This window comes from Eleutherodactylus coqui, chromosome 4, assembly GCF_035609145.1.
Source record: "Eleutherodactylus coqui strain aEleCoq1 chromosome 4, aEleCoq1.hap1, whole genome shotgun sequence".
NCBI classification, from domain to species: domain Eukaryota; kingdom Metazoa; phylum Chordata; class Amphibia; order Anura; family Eleutherodactylidae; genus Eleutherodactylus; species Eleutherodactylus coqui.
The window spans coordinates 256,439,227-256,457,402 of NC_089840.1; the positions used below are offsets into that span (position 1 = coordinate 256,439,227).

General features: G+C 44.8%; 1 protein-coding gene across 1 annotated transcript in view; it reads right to left on the bottom strand.

Moving 5' to 3' along the window:
- Positions 1-18,176, bottom strand: part of C4H10orf90 (chromosome 4 C10orf90 homolog) — a 90,042-nt gene that overhangs the window by 14,139 nt on the left and 57,727 nt on the right. Inside the window, exon 5 of the mRNA XM_066601693.1 lies at positions 1,636-1,699. Coding sequence (XP_066457790.1) covers positions 1,636-1,699 — 64 coding nt within the window. The remainder of the gene's footprint in view (positions 1-1,635; positions 1,700-18,176) is intronic.

Sequence of the window (18,176 nt, forward strand, 5' to 3'; positions counted from 1 at the left end):
GGGCGGAGCTACGAGGAGCCGCTCTCTGGCACGAGCGGCTCCATAGAAGACTGCAGAAGACCCGGACTGCGCAAGCGCGGCTAATTTGGCCATCGGAGGGCGAAAATTAGTCGGCACCATGGAGACGAGGACGCCAGCAACGGAGCAGGTAAGTAAAAAACTTTTTATAACTTCTGTATGGCTCATAATTAATGCACAATGTACATTACAAAGTGCATTAATATGGCCATACAGAAGTGTATAACCCCACTTGCTGCCTCGGGACAACCCCTTTAATAGCTGTCTACAAATAATTGCAGGGCTGTCACAGTGCAGAGGGATCAGCCCTATTCTCATTTGCACAAGAAAAAACTAGAAGCAATGGGATGAAACTGAAAGAGGGAGGAGACACAAATTAGATATTAGAAAAAACTTTCTGACAGTGAGGGTGATCAACGAGTGGAACAGTTTACTACGGAAGGTGGTGAGTTCTCCTTCAATGGAAGTTTTCAAACAAAGGCTGGACAAATATCTGTCTGGGATGATTTAGTGAATCCTGCAATAAGCAAGGGGTTGGACCCGATGACGCTGGAGGTCCCTTCCAACTCTACCATTCTATGATTTTATGAAATGGTCAATAATGAGTTAAACTTGTGTCCATTCAATCTAACCCTTCATGACTTTGCAGAATGCACCTTAACCTGCTCTCACACCTATCAATCACCCCTAGCTAGTGCAGGGATTAGATAGTTAGCTTTCCCCTAGCTTAGGATTGGTTAAGTGAGAAGGTATGAAAGGTACAGAGTGGGCGGGGTTAGTCAATCTAGTCCAGGCTTGGAGAGAGTCTAGTCCAGGGAAACCTGAGATAGATACCGGGGAGGAAAAAGGAGACCATCTTTACTCAGAAGCCAGTGCGGTGGGAAGGAGAATATCTAAACTGTGAGTATCAAGCCAAGTTATTCTGGAGAGTCAGCAGAGGAGAGAGCTAGAGGGAGAAGAAGAGAAAAGATCAGTGAAAAGAAGCAGAAACAAGGTGTTAGAGCAAAGAAGCAAGCAAGAAATAGGTTAACCCTTTCCAGTCCAAGCCAGATAACTAAAGCTATAGTGAATGCTTCACACGGACAGGGAATAAGGAAGAGCAAACCCTAAATTCTCAAATCTAAGAAAGTGTTTTAATGTCTCAATTGTCATGCCTGCCTTAAGTAAAAGTAATTAAAGTTGTGTAACTGCTGCAACATACAGAACTCTCTCTCTCCCTTCCAAAAAAAAGCGTTAATTTGTTTTCACCATCTAAGCATGCTTCCTAGAGTGACTTATCACCATCTACACCATCTGCACTGAGGTACTGCACCACATGCCCCATAGCCAAGGACTACTACCCCCATTTATGTTAAGTTCTTCAATCTTTTATATGTATTATTTTGCTCAGAACAGGTCCCTATTCGTACACGAGCTGGCATCACGACAAACAACATCTTACCCTCCCCGACCCTGCGGGCAGCGCACAAAAAGAACTGCCAATATATTTTCAACTGCAGTAGTACCAGTCCCAGACTACATTTACCACCTCTTCAGGAGAAGTATCAGAACCACCATGACTACTATTTTAATTTCCCCTTGCTGCTTAACTTCTCCTAGGTCTGGGGCGCTGCATACCTTTTGGATCTTTGCTGCATCTCCTTTTCTGAAATTGTTCTTTCCTTTGGTTTGAATAAGTTATCTAAAATAAAAATGGGTAAAAAAGAGACCAAGTTAGTCATTATACACTATGGGGGGAGTTTATCAACAGGGGAATTTTTGACATTTTCTGGCAGCTTTTCTTCTCTTTTCCAGTTTAAGGGCTTATTCAGACGACCGTATATCAGCTGGGTTTTCACCCCTGGCCGATATACGGTGTCCCTCTCTGCAGTAAGAGGAGGTTGGAAGAGACGGGAGCAGTGCACTGAGCTCCCTCCCCGCCCCTTGGCACTATTTGCAATGGGAGGGAAGGGGCTAAGTCCCGGGACTTAGCTCCGCGCTTGCCCCTCCAATTGCAAAAAATGGGGAGGGGCGGAGAGGGGGCTCAGTACACTGCTCCCGGCTCTTCCAACCTCCTCTTACTGCAGAGAGGGACACCGTATATCGGCCAGGGGTGAAAACCCGGCCGACATACGGTCGGCTGAAGCTGCCCTAAAGATGTGATAAATTTATCAAATATGGCATAATGTTGATACATTTGTTGCATTCTTAAAGGAGATGTCCCGCGCCGAAACGGGTTTTTTTTTTTTTAAACCCCCCCCCCGTTCGGCGCGAGACAACCCCGATGCAGGGGTTAAAAAAACCACCCGCACAGTGCTTACCTGAATCCCGGCGGTCCGGCGTCTTCATACTCACCTGCTGAAGATGGCCGCCGGGATCCTCTATCTTCATGGACCGCAGGGCTTCTGTGCGGTCCATTGCCGATTCCAGCCTCCTGATTGGCTGGAATCGGCACGTGACGGGGCGGAGCTACACGGAGCTACACGGAGCCCCATAGAGAAGAGGAGAAGACCCGGACTGCGCAAGCGCGGCTAATTTGGCCATCGGAGGGCGAAAATTAGTCGGCACCATGGAGACGAGGACGCCAGCAACGGAGCAGGTAAGTATAAAACTTTTTATAACTTCTGTATGGCTCATAATTAATGCACAATGTATATTACAAAGTGCATTATTATGGCCATACAGAAGTGTATAGACCCACTTGCTGCCTCGGGACATCTCCTTTAAATATGTAGTCATGTTGTACACCACTCCACTGCTGAAGTGAGATTGCGGCTAATTTTGTGACTTTTTAAAAAGTCGCATTTCATAAATTTCTCCAAAAACCTCCCTTTACCAAACCCTGCACCATTTTCTAGAACATTTTGAAAATTGGAGTGAGAAGTGGAACATCTATTCTTTTTTTTGTGCAAATCAATAGTAAATCTACTGTTCTACATCTATCTAAATTGATTTCAGCCCAAAAAAAGGTGCAATTTACACCAGAATTCTGACTCCAGTAATAAATGTCTCCCTATGTATTAAAGGAAGAGAACCAGTCTATAAATGGGTTTTCCATTACTTAAAACTGCTTCAGTCACTCTTTTTTTCATGGTGCTGCTAATCAGGACATGTGATTGCTACAGCCAATCCCTGACCACAGCAGTGACCTTCTATAGCCAGTGATTGGTTGTAGTAGTCACATGTCATGGTCAGCAGCAACCAGGAAGGACAGGGTGGTTGTGAGGCAATTTTAAGCCCTGGGAAAACTCCTTTAATTTAAAGGGCTTGTCCACTTTGGACAAGTCCTTTCCATATACACTGTTGTAGAAGTTATTGTTGGGGAGTCCCATGAAACAGATGTAGCAGATCTTAACCTGCCCAGCGTGGTGTGCTATATAATTAGTGACCGTTTTTTTGGCTCCTGACTCATCTCTATGTTCTGCATTATAAAGATTGATGAATAGAGATATATGATTTATCCGATCTCGGGTTTCTACTGCTTCTTACACTACAGTATAGGTGTTTGTACTGGGAAAGTGCAACATTCCCATTTAACAAAGACCTTTAGTAAAATCGTTGTACATTTGATGTGGCCCAGAGGCGTAACTTAAAGCTCCCGGGCCCTAATGCAAAATGTGTAGCGGGGCCCCTAATTATAATGTTTTATTAATAGTATTGGGCTCCCTATATGGAGAAGAGAGGCCTTATGGGCCCCCTAAAGCTCTTGGGCCCGGGTGCGACCGCATCCCCTGCACCCTCTATAGTTACGCCCCTGATGTTGCCTATTCTTTCCTGTTAGGTCCTGTGATTTCAGTGTACATGTCTGTCTCCAGCATTGCAATATTACAATTCCCAGCATGCCCTGACAGCCTATAACTGTCAGAGCATGCTGGGAATTGAAATTTTGCAACACATTGAGAGCCACAGGTTGGGGATCAATGCATAAAATGGCTATAATTGAGTGAAGAAGAAATTCAAAAAGGAGCTGTCAGGGTGTAAAGTCAGCGGGACAGGTTGCATAGATCTGCAGCTGTGGCCCTGCTTACTGTGTGGCTGTTTTTTCTTTATACTTACCTCCTGTTCACCCAGACAGGCTCTTTTTAGATCCAGCTCCTGGCCTTGTCAATTTGTCAAGTGGTCGGTCCACACCATTCACAGTCAGTGGGTGAGGTTAGGCTTAACAGTCCGATCTCACTCCCTGACAATGAGCAGTGGGGACCGCCCAATTTATAGATTCACAGTACCAAGAGCTGGACCTATGCAGAGACTATCTGGGCAAAGGGAGGCGAAGAGAAAAAAAACAGAGATAAAGTCAGTGGGGCCACGGCTACAGAGCTATTAAGCCTGCCCCACTGACTTTACACTATAAGGCCTCGGTCAGATGGGCGTTTTTTGCCGAAATTTGCAGATCGCATGTCAGATGCGCATCCGCAAATCGCGTGACCGGGGCCGACGATTCGCCGAAAAATCTGCAGCTAGCAGCGTTTTCGGTGAAACGGGCAGACACGAGGAATCGCAGATCGCGCCTATCTGAGATTCCTTGTGTTGTCTATATGCGCTCAATGGGGCCGGTGGCAGCAGCGCCGACCCCATTGAGAACATATACTACAATGATCATTATCCTGTGCCACAGCAGTAACAGCTGTGGCAGAGAAGAATGATGTTCGCCCATTGAATTCAATGAAGCCGGCAATACAGCCGGCTCCATTGAAAGCAATGGGCTGCCGGCGAGCGCAGGATGAATTTTCGGGAAGGGCTTAAAAATATAAGCCCTTCCCTGAAAATCATCCAAAAATGTGTAAAAAAATAAAAATAAAAAATATTCTTACCTTGTCCCTGCAGCCGGAGTTCAGCCGCGGCCGGCCGGCAGTTCTCCTGAACTGCTCTGAGTAGGATTCAGCAGGCGGGGATTTAAAATCCCCGCCTGCTGAATGGGCTGCCTCTGATTGGTCACAGCCCTCACCAATCAGAGGCAGCTCTCACTCACCCATTCATGAATTCATGAATAGGTGAGTGGGTGCTGCCTCTGATTGGCTCAGCGCAGGGACCAATCAGGGGCAGCTCTCAGCTGTCATTCAATAGCTGTTACAGCTGTGGCAGAGGAGAATGATTTTTGCAGTATGTTCTCAATGGGGTCGGTGCTGCTGCCGCCGGCCCCATTGAGCGCATATAGAGAACACAAGGAATCGCAGATAGGCGCGATCTGCGATTTCTCGTGTCCTATAATTTATCGGACATCCGCATAAAAAGCGGCCATGTGTCTGATACCACTGCAAAGCAATGGTTCTAAATATGCGCAGATCGCATGCGCAAATAGCGGGAAAATCCGCCCGTGTGACCGAGGCCTAACAGGTCCTCTTTAACAGAGTTAGGCTAGGTTTAATTCTTCTGAGTTGGAGGCTTTCTTCTGAGCATCCAGCAAAGATCTGGCATCAGATCCCAGATGAAATAATGCTATTTCACCCTGGAAAAATTCTTCCCACATGCCAGAAGCTGAAAGGGTGTCAGTAGGGGTAAAATTTCTCCTCAGGGAGAACACCTAGTAGGTGTGAGAAGACTTATAAGGCCATACATGCTCCTCTGGGAGGTTTATGCATATGGGAAGATGGAACAATACCTCTACAGCAGCACCTATTAGAAGGCAGCATTCCTGCAAGTCAAAGTCAGACCCTTTAACGGGCCTTGTAACAATGACTGGGAATAGAAGCCAAAGCCAATATCTTCTGCAGAAGGAAAAGAGAACCATGTATAGACAAACTGTTTCAGAGTTTTTGCCCCTCATCGGTGTACAGTAGGTTGCTGGCTGGTTGGGTGAGAAGCCTATGACATCGATCAGAAGAGGTAAAGTTTCTCCTTATGGAGAGCACTTAGTAGGTATGAGGAGACTTATAAGGCCATGGATGCTCCTCTGGGAAATTTATGCAAATGGAAGGATGGAACAACACTTCTATAGTGCCACCTATTAGAAGGCAACATTCCTACAAGACAATGCCTGACTTTTTAACAGGCCTTGTAACAATAACTGGGAATATAAGCCCAAACCATAGTCAATGGGGTCTGATCAGTGCCATTCAAGTTGGCATATACCAGATCTGGCACTCCAGCGTCTTCCGTTGTTCAGCTCTGAGAACAGAGCCGAACAATGAAAACCAATAACAGCAGTGTGAACCTAGCCTAACTTTGTAACCGTACATGCCAGTGCTCATGGGGTATCAGTATCTGCCATCCTGCATGGACCCTTTTAATGATGCATAGCTTGAGTCATGGCATCCCTCAAGTGGGCATATTATGAATAACCATTAGCTAATAATCCGATGCTGTATACTATTTAGTTACAGTATTATTGCAATGCATTGTAACAGAGTGTTGTATTATATATGAGCATCACAGACTTCATAAAACCTTATGATAATGACATGCATGCCACTTAATCACTTGAGTTATGTGTCTCTCCCTCTCTACAGGTGGAACCTGATTTTCATTTTTTAGGATTACAATGTAATAGAAGAGAGTAATTATGATAAGTGATTCTATTTACAGGCAGATGAATTACTTAAAGATTTAAGGGCTGATTACTTAAGAATTATTACTTGATAAGATGACATCTTGTGTTCTGAATTGCAATTCTGTGTATAAATTATTTAAATGTAGAATAAATTAGGATGTTTTAGGGTTGTGCACTGCACTCATTATGCTCTCACGTCTTAGAAAAGTTTTCATTCGTGTGATTTACTTGGAGATATAGGAGTGGGGCAATCGAATAATTCAAAATGAGGTCTTCTCACTGAAACTGTTTTGCCCTTGCCCTCCTTGAAAATAAGTAGAGCTACACTGCTCACTCTACAGCCCACAGAGCTAACAAAAAAGTGGCCAACTACCTTAAAGGGCGTTCTGTCATAAAAAAAAAAATCTATATTTACTAGAGATGAGCGAGCACGCTCGGTAAGGTCAGTTACTCGAGCGAGCGTTGCTCTTCTCGAGTAACTGCCTTCTCGGCTGAGCAGGCTCGGGGGGGCGGGGTGCAGCGGTGGAGAGCAGGGTGCGGCGGGGGGGAGACAGAGAGAGATCCCCTCTGCTCTCAACCCGCCGCCCCCCCCCCCCCCAAGCCTGCGCGGACGAGAAGGCAGTTACTCGAGAAGAGCGAAGCTCGCAAGCCGGCCGGATCAACGCAACCCGGACGGATCCTCTTCTTCTGTTGACAAAGCATCCATTCTCGGCAGTCTTCTTCACAGCCTAGCAGGGAGTGCCGAGCTATTGCCGAGACTGCGTATACACAGTCTCTGTAATAGGTCGGCAGTCCTTCCTAGGCAGTGAATGTTACATCCCTAGTGATGTAACCAACACTGACCTTCTGGAAGAAGAATGCAGAGAAAGAACACTCCATAACAAGAAGAAGAAGATCAGGCCGGCTGGAGGTGAGGGGACCTGGGGGACTGGAGAAGACTGGCGAGGAGAAGATGCGGTAAGGAATCTGCATGGGGAAGAATAGGTAAGTATTGATTTTTTTTTTTTAATGACAAAACCCCTAAAAGGTGAATTTACATGAGACAACTATCGTCTGAAGAGTTGCTTGAAATAGTCGCTACAAATGACTGTTTGTGTGCTTTTATACAGAGTGATTTTTGTTCACTTGTTCAATTTCACAATTGCTTAAGGGACTATTAGGAGCATATAGATGAGCCGAAATGTAGTTAGTAGACTCGTTAGGGGCTGTGAGGTTCTTTGGTAGGCATGTATTTGAAATTTCACGCACTCAGTAGTTATCCAGTCCACTGAAAGCACATAAATACATGAGGGTGGTCTTTGGTATCTCTCGGCAGGCCCAAACCAGCCAGACACCGTTTCAGCGAGTGATCTTTCGAAGACCAGCAAGAACTTTTCAGTGAAGGATCATTGACACAAATTTATGTGCTTTTGGGAACCAATAAGCCTTAAGTCGGAGGACAAAAATGTTCAAAAAAAAGGTGGGAGCCAATCAGCATTTGGTGGGAGGTGCATATTGAACAAACACAAACCTCCCTGCAAATTAACTGGCTAGTCATTGAAAGACAAGGATTACGTGTTTACACCAGACAATAATTAATCAGCCAGGTTTTTAGGTAAGCCAAAATGAAGCAACTAGTGAATCAATTCTCAATTGACACCCGGATGTATTTACACTGAACTACTGCGGCTTACATTCTATCTATCGAATGACTATTTAAACGGTAATTGTCCTGTGTAGAGCACCTTCAATCTCCTCCTCCACAGACAATAATAATAGCTTAGCTTGTCTATGGCAAAAAATTTAAAGGGGTTTTCCCAGAAAAGACATTTATCACTTATCTGTAGGATAGGGGATAAATGTATGATCCCTGGGGTGCCAATGCGGAGACCCCCACTGATCACTGAACTGGGGGTTCCAAGTCTCCTATTCCTCCCCACCACATGATTACAATGAGGAGTTTGAATGGAGCACAACCAATGGGGTTTATATTACCTATTTTTGGTTTTCAATGCCAATGTCCCATAGTGCTGCCAGTTCAGAGCCCCATTTTCACTCATCCAAATTGGCCACGACAATCTTCCAACTACCTCATGCACACAGTGCATCAGTAGTCCAAGGCACTTGAGACTGCTCTCTAATTGTCCAGCACTGATCATGTGAGTAGTGCTGGGCAATCAGAGAGCAGGTGTAGTACATCAGTAGTCTAACACACTACCAATACGCAGTGTGGATTAGGTAGTCAGAAGATTGTGGCTATCTTAGATGAGTGAAAATGGGGCATTACTGCAGAAGATCAATGGCAGGTAATATATATATCAACCCCTTCCAGTCCCTGGATAGAATTTTGTCCATGGACAGAGGGTCACTTTAACCCTTTCCAATCTACTGTCTGACCTCTGAAGACATCATCATTTAAGGCTGTACAGCTCCGATGTTGGATGACGTCCCTCGGGGTTCTCTTACTGTATATTGCCAGCCTCTCTGCTGTCTGAGCCTATCCAATGTGTCACCTCATGCAGTACTGGCTTTAGCCAGCAGATAGCACCATTGTATAATGGCAGAAAAAGAGTAAGCCCCCCCTAGGAAAACCAGGATACAAATTGGATTGGAAAGGGTTAAGCCTGGGTTCTCACACTCCAGATTCCCGGCGGAAATCTCGTGGTTTGGGAGCAGCGAAAAACCGCAAGATTTCCACCGGGAGAAGCGCTGCTTCAAAACCCGTGGCACTTAGCCGCGGGTTTTGAAGTGGCTTGGCCGCTCGCTCTTCCGCTGTGGCCGGCGCTCCCAGGAGGAGAGCTGCGGAAGAAGAAAAAAAATGAACATGCTGTGGCCGGCAAATTCGGCTTCAGCTGGCTTTGCCGCGGCAGATTTGCCGTCCCGTGTGGACGAGATTTCTGAGAAATCTCGTCCACATGGCTGGCTAATCCCGGGATTAGCGGCCACAGGCGGATTTGCCGCGGCGAAATTACGGGCGGAATTTCTACGGCAAATCCACCCCGTGTGAACCCAGCCTAACAAACCACAGGCAGACAGCAGAGCTATACTGCACAGACATAGAGGTAATTTAATGCATTCTAGCTGTCTGCAGACACTACTAGAAGGAGCAAACTGCAAACTGTATATATCTGTACATTGAACTCAGGAATAAAAATATATGCATTAAGCACCCTCTAGTGGTGGCTGCACATAGCCATAGTTTTAGCATTTAAATGGTTACTCAGTTTCAGCCATCTTTGCATAAAAATTTGGCATTAAATATGAGCCAAACAGAAGTTATTCACTTACCTGCTCCGTTGCTAGCGTCCCCGTCTCCATGGTGCCGTCTAATTTCAGCGTCTAATCTCCCGATTAGACGCGCTTGCGCAGTCCGGTCTTCTCCCTTCTGAATGGGGCCGCTCGTGCCGGAGAGCTGCTCCTCGTAGCTCCGCCCCGTCACGTGTGCCGATTCCAGCCAATCAGGAGGCTGGAATCGGCAATGGAATGCACAGAGCCCACGGTGCACCATGGGAGAAGACCTGTGGTCCACCGTGGGTGAAGATCCCGGTGGCCATCTTCGCAAGGTAAGTAAGAAGTCACCGGAGCGCGGGGATTCGGGTAAGTACTATCCGTTTTTTTTTTTAAACCCCTGCATCGGGTTTGTCTCGCGCCGAACGGGGGGGCTATTGAAAAAAAAAAAAACGTTTCGGCGCGGGACAACCCCTTTAATGCAACAAAACTCATTATTTAAAAAATTCAAAGTATAAATAAACCACGTCACATCGTAATATCACATTGTGTTAAGTTTCAATCTAAAAAAAATCATCTGTATTGGACTCTCTTCCTTTTTTTCTCAATTGTTCACTCACTCTGAAAAACTGCTAAAAAGACTGACAAATCAGATTACATGCTGCCCATATACGTCTATGGAAGGAAAGGAGAAGGAGGAAGTGCTGAGTGAGAGAGAAGCAGCTGCAGCTAATAAAGTGTTTAAAAGGGTTTTGGGGGACTTAAGAGATTTTTTGTGGCTCAGAAATGTATAAAATAAAAAAAGAACACATACTCACCTGCTCCAGAGACATCCTGTCTAGCACTAGAGCCCTGGTGCCCACTGTTCAAACCCAGAGGAACCCTGCAGGATGTCACATGCTCAGCCAGTTATGAGTTTGGAGCCTTTCTGTTGTAACCAGAGTGGAAAGATAGCGTAGTCAGAGGAAAGCCAGAGGTCAGTAATGGGTAATATCTGTTGCAGTTCAAAGGAGCAGGCACATAGCATAGTCACAGGAAAAGCCAGAGGTCGGTAATTGGTAATACCAGTTTGGTTCAGGCAGGTGGTACAGCTTGACTATAAGGTGGGAGATCAATAATCACACAATGGAAGGAGGGGCAAGGCCAGGATTTTAAAGCATGTCCAATAAGGAACAGGATGGAGCTAAAACAGGACACTGGATAACAGTAGCTGGGAACAAGGCTAAGGTACAGCAAAGGCACTGTCCAGAAGATTGGATAGCTCAGCAGGGAGAGCTCCTGACTGAAGTACAGCAGGTCCCGGGTATAATCCCTGACACTGTGATTGGCTGAGTCAGCTACTTTTGGGTTCCAAGTGATAGACACTGGGGCTCCAGCGCTGGCTGGGATACCACTGGAACAGGTGAGCATGTGTTTTTTCTTTATCTTATACATTTATGAGCCACTGAATTTTTTTCATTAAAGGGGTGGTCTCGCGAAACCAAGTGGGGTTATACACTTCCGTATGGCCATATTAATGCACTTTGTAATATACATCCTGCATTAAATATGAGCCATACAGAAGTTATTCACTTACCTGCTCCGTTGCTAGCGTCCTCGTCTCCATGGTTCCGTCTAAATTCGCTGGCAGCTTGCTTTTTTAGACGCGCTTGCGCAGTCCGGTCTTCTCCTTCCAGCACGAGCCGCTTCAGTGTGCTCCCCGCTACAGCTCTTCTGCGCATGCGCAGACGAGCTGTCACTGCTCGGGAGCGCGCTGGAGCGGCCATTCTGTACCTTCCTCTGTTAGAGGAAGGTGCAGAAACTGGAGCTGCCCAGCGGAGAAGCCCAGCCCAGCAGAGAAGCCCAGCCCAGCCCAGCAGCCCCGAGAAGCCGCCCAGGTAAGTGATGGGTCGGGGGGTGATCTTCATTAACAGGTGAAGGTCCCGGGCCACAGCGGTAGGCCCCGGAGCCCAGCGCTGGGCTCCGGAACCTAGCGCTAGGCTCCGGAACCTAGCGCTGGGCTCCGGAACCTAGCGCTAGGCTCCGGAACCTATCGCTGGGCTCCGGAACATAGCGCTAGGCTCCGGAACCTAGCGCTGGGCTCCAGGGCCTTCACCTGGGCTCCGGAACCTAGCGCTGGGCTCCGGGGCCTAGCGCTGGGCTCCGGGGCCTTCACCTGGGCTCCGGGGCCTAGCGCTGGGCTCCGGGGCCTAGCGCTGGGCTCCGGGGCCTAGCACTGGGGAGCCGGGAGCGTAGCGCTGGGGAGCCGGGAGCGTAGCGCTGGGGAGCCGGGAGCGTAGCGCTGGGGAGCCGGGAGCGTAGCGCTGGGGAGCCGGGGGCTAGCGCCGGTTACCTGCTGCCTGGTGGTGGGTGACTAGTCGGCGGCTGCGGTGGGTCCGGTCGGCGGCTGCGGGGCGTCTGGTTGCCATGGAGACACAGCTGGCAGCGTCTCGGGAGCGCGCACGTCGGGCTGCAGCAAGCGAAGGGAAAAGAGCCGGCGGCCATCTTGGGGAAACTTTTATAAGTTGCTGAAACACTGGAACGGTAAGTACAAACCAGCTAGAAAAGTCATTTACAGGGGGGCTTAGTTATGTATGCTTAATTAGGGGGACTGGGCAAAAAAAAAATTCGCTGCTTCCTCGAGACATCTCCTTTAAGTCCAAGAAAATCTCTGTAAGAGCTCGCTCACACAAGCGTACACAAATTTTAATCCGTGAATACACAGCATATTCATAGACTAAAAAATTGTGTATTCTTTTTTATGTTGTGATTTTTTTTTTGCACGCATGAGCATGCATTAGGCCCCATTGTTTTCCTGCATAAATAAGCAGTGAATACACATGTATCACATGTATTCACAGCGTATTTACATGGGTCAGTTGACTCTAATGGCCAATTTCTGTCCATAATACCAACCATCTATAAATATGCTCTTAAAAAATGCAGGTCCGAATTTCCAATGTAAAACGATTCAGTGCTCTGTATTATGCGAGTAACAAATACATGCGTTATAAATATGCACGTAATACAGAGCATATTTACTCCCACGTGAATAAGCCCTAACTGTCTCAAAGCTACTAAAATCACATCAACACTACTCAGCACTGCTGTATAATATCCTTCATGTTGCTCCAGCATATAGTGTTTTATCTCACCTCAGTGTGGATTCACATCTACACTGCTCAGTACTGCTGTATAATGTCCTCCATGCTGCTGCTTCTCTGTATATGATAAATAGAGATAGAGGAGCAGGATCTCCTCTTCTCTATGTGCAGTGTATAGGAGACATCATAGCACCTAGTGTACACCCAGCAGCTCAAGGAAGACTGAGAATTAGCTATATAGCCTACAGAGGGGATACAAACAGGATACAAGCTAAGTCTTATTTCTCATGTACACACAACAAAGTATTATGAGACGTCATCTGAAACTTTAGGTACAGTAGGCTTTAACTCTATGCAGTGTAGTTCCGGTGACTGCCAATAGTATGCATCACCATTCATCTGCATGATCCTGTAAATCGCTTAAAAACCAGGCAATGCACTCTCATTGTTTCCATATGTTGCATCCAAAAATGTGTCAATATCCACATAACCCCCTAGACTGAAGGAATTTTATACTGTATCATATTTTCTTTAGCAGTTTCCATTTGACATTTAGTAAATGTAACAAATATAGGAAAAAAAACCCTCTCAGTGTTGATGGCTCTGAGCTCAGGTAAGTAGGGTTGATGGAAACAGACAACTGCCTCCCGGGTGGACTGCATCATGTTGACAATAGTGTTTGCTCACATTGTGTTGCTTGTTCCTATTATGTAAAACCCAGCCCCCAGTGGAAAATCCAGCTGGTTTTCACTGTAACAACGTGTAACTATTTTTGGATATCTGTTTCATTTACAGCCGGCAGCTCTTATAATTTGATAATGCAGCACATCAAAACCTTTTTGGGTGAATTAACAAGAACAAAACCATCCAGCAGACCCATTTGCTGGAGGTGGATGATATAATGCATGACTGCTCCACTTCCCATTTATTTACAACGTGTGTTAGAGCTTTGCCTATAGCTGGACTCCAATAAATTACAGACGAGAGCGCAGATGAATGTCTGCAGACAGTCAACTTTTACTTCTAGGCTTTCTTAAAGTGTGTGGAATAAGGATTGGTGTGGACCTTCTATAAAGCGTCAGATCGGACCGGATGTTGTCATGGAAGTCCATGGGGGAAATACTGTACTGTATATATACCATTATCTATACTGAATTCTTAGCAAATTTGAGGTTTCTTGGGCCCGCCAGAGGAAAATATTTCATGAGCCCATCCACCATCTACAAATAGGAGAGAAGACGTGCACATGCATTGTTAATGTGATTACGATAAGATCCAAAGTTGGCAACAAATGGGGTTATGTTCTGCTGGACCCTTGGAACCAAATATTGTGCCAGGGCCTTGACCCACCAGAGGATCTTCCTAATCTGTTGGGAATGTCTGACTCTTCTCTTATGGATCGATATTCGGTATATAGTTTGTTGATGTGTAGGACTGATTGCAAATAATAGTTTTTTTTACCTGTCAGTCTGATACTTATATTGAACACAGCTTTTATCTATCTATCTATCTATCTATCTATCTATCTATCTATCTATCTATCTATCTATGTCATATCTATCATCTATCTATCTATCTATCTATGTCATATCTATCATCTATCTATCTATCATCTATCTATCTATCTATCTATCTATCTATCTATCTATCTATCTATCTGTCATATCTATCATCTATCTATCTATCTATCATCTATCTATCTATCTATCTCATATCTATCTATCTATCTATCATCTATCTATGTCATATCTATCTATCTATCTATCTATCTCATATCTATCTATCTATCTATCTATCTATCTATCTATCTATCTATCTATCTATCTATCTATCTATCTATCTATCTATCATCTATCTATGTCATATCTATCATCTATCTATCCATCTATCTATGTTTACAACTGTGACACTAAGTACCCATAAAAATGTAGTAATACCCCAGGTGCCCCTTTAAACATAATCATGTCCATAAGTGTCTAAGTTGACCAGACATCCCAATAAAGTGAGACCCTGTGTCCCACTTTCCCCAGGGACTCAGGCGGGATAGCCATTTTTCCCGCTTTAGGAATATCTATCCCGCTTTTGTCTCACTTTCGGGAAGCGGGGTCACCATGAAGGTAATTACTAGCTGGGGTCACTATTACTACTGAGTCCACTGTTGAGGTCACTATTACTACTATTACTACTGGAGCTAATATAGGGGTCACTATTACTACCGAGGCCACTGTGGGGATCACTATTACTACTGTGGTTAATATAGAGGTTACTATTACTACTGGGGCTAATATAGGGGTCACTATTACTGCTGGGGCCACTGTGGGGGTCACTATTACTACTGTGGCTAATATAGGGGTCGCTATTACTACTGGGGTTACTGTTGAGGTCACTGTTACTACTGGGGCTAATATAGGGGTTACTATTACTATGGGACCGATATAGGGGACAATATTACTACCCGAGCTGATATAGAGGTTACTATTACTAGTGGGGCCGATATAGGGGTCCCTATTACTACTGGGGCCTATATAGGGAACACTATTACTACTGAGGCCAATACAGGGAACACTATTACTACTGAGTCCATTCTGCACATGGCAGCATACCTCTAGCTGACTCAGAGTATGTATACACAAGGCGAAAATGCTGCGGAATGTCTGCAACGGAAATTACTGTGGCTAATTATGCGGCATTTCTGCATCCAAAAACAGTCAATATCCTTATCATTGGAGCACCCATGGTATGAAATCAGCTGCGGATATGCGACTGTTTTCCAGTCAAAATCCGCATCAATGGTTCGGATTATGCGTCTCTTTTGGATACAGAAATGCTGCAAAATTGCTCCTTGTCTTTTTTGAACCGACCCTGTACATTTAATAATGACAGAGGTAAAATCATACTGCAGGATAAGCCCCGCCCCGAACACACCCCTTTGTCCCGCTTTGACCCTGGTCAAATCTGGTCACCTTATAAATGCCTCTTCATAAATAATAATGCCTGAGTGCCCCATCAGACATAATAACGCCCGCAAACAGTACAGTAACTGGTAAAAAAAAATAGATTTATGCTCATCTCAACAAGTGCAGTGTCCCTCTAAGGGCTCCTCCACACGGGCGATCACGATATCGCTGCAAGAAAATCGCGGCAAAATCACAATTTTGCTCATGAGATGTCTGAGCATCCGCGATGCTTTTCCTTGCAAAAACATTGCTGCTACTTGCGGTTTTCTTACGCGATTTTCTTGCGATAGATAATAGAAGTTTCTAATGTTAAAAATGCATTGCACGAAAATTACAATTTTCGTGCATTGTGATGCGATAAAAAGGAGGCACCATAGGGAAACATGGGAGATTTTTTTAAAAATCACAAAACGCTGAAAGACAGAGCATGCCGTGATTTTTTTCACGCCTCATGAGTGATAACATCGCAATGGCAATGAAACCATTGAAAATCATTGGTTTCAGAATTCTGCATTTTCACTCAGTCTCGCATTGCTCAAAAAACGTGCAGGCAGCGTAATGCAGTGATGTAATTACATTGTCTACTAATGTATTTATTGTCATCTGGACTGGCATGGCATGCTACGTACATTGTTATCATAGCGCACCTATGGAATTTGCATAGTCCAGTAGTCAAAGGACTACAATGAATTACACAAATAGTGTAGATGTATGCCAACAGATATATTGTGCCAAACGCTTTTTTTGACGCTAAATACAACTGCGCTGGGATGACGATATTTAATCCTTCTTCTCAGCGCTGCTCCGGCAATACAATTGAGTATGGGTTACACTTGAACAACCAAATGGGCCCTACGATGCATCCCTGCCAGTTACACATCCATTTATCTATCTCATATCTATCTATCTATCTATCCATCTATCTATCTCATATCTATCCATCTATCTATCTCATATCTATCTATCCATCTAATATCTATATATCCATCTAATATCTATCGATCTATCCATCCATCTAATATCTATCTTTCTATCTATATCATATCTATCTATCTGTATCTATCTCATATCTATCTATCTATCTATCTATCTATCTATCTATCTATATCATATCTATCTATCTATCTATCTCATATCTATCCATCTCATATTTATCTATCCCCTATCTATTTATCTATCTATCCATTTATCTATCTCATATCTATCATCTATCTACCTCATATTTATCTACCTCATATCTATCTATCTATCTCATATCTATCTATCTCATATTTATCTATCCATCTCATATCTATCTATCTGTCTATCTATCTCATATCTATCTATCAATCTAATATCTATCTATCCATCCATCCATCTAATATCTATCTATCTATCTATCTATATCATATCTATCTCTATTTAGATCATGTAATATCTATCTATCTATCTAATATCTATCCATCTGATATTTATCTGTCCCCTATCTATGTATCTATCTCATATCTATCTATCTATCTCATATCTCTCTATCTATATCATATCTATCTATCTCATATCTATCCATCTCATATTTATCTATCCCCTATCTATGTATCTATCTCATATCTATCTATATCAGATTTATCTCATATCTATCATCCATCTCATATCTATCTATTAGAGATGAGCGAACGTACTCGTCCGAGCTTGATATTCGTGCGAATATTACGGTGTTCGGGATGCTCGTTACTCGTAACGAGTACCATGCGGTGTTCCGGTTACTTTCAGTGTCCTCTCTGAGACGTTAGCGCGCTTTTCTGGCCAATTGAAAGACAGGGAAGGCATTACAACTTCCCCCTGTGACGTTCAAGCCCTATACCACCCCCCTGCTGTGAGTGGCTGGGGCGATCAGATGTCACCCGAGTATAAAAGTCGGCCCCTCCCGCGGCTCGCCTCAGATGTCTTGTGAGTTAGCTGAGGGAAAGTGCTGTTCTATTGGAGTTGCTGTAGGGAGAGTGTTTGTAGTGAGTGTAGGCTTCAAGAACCCCAACGGTCCTTCTTAGGGCCACATCTACGTGTGTGCAGGCTGCTGTTAGCTGTGTTGCTAATTTTTTTTTTTCTCAAAATCGGCAGTGCAGAGCATTGCACCCGGTATTAGGGACAGAAGTGGTGCTTAGGCAGGGAGAGTGTTAGGAGTGAGTGTAGCCTTCAAGAACCTCAACGGTCCTTTCTAGGGCCACATTTAACTGTGTGGAGTACTGTGCAGGCTGCTGTTAGCTGTGTTTTTTTTTCTTTCTCAAAATCAGCGGTGCAGAGCATTGCACCCTCCATTGATACTACAGGCACAGAATTGTGTAGGCAGGGCCGCAACACAGTTATATTAGTCAGTGAATAGACGCAGTGGGCCTATCCTTTTAAACAAAAGGGAAGAAAGTATATTTGCCCTGCCTCTGTCAGTCCTAAGGGCTCTGGGTACGTGTGTGC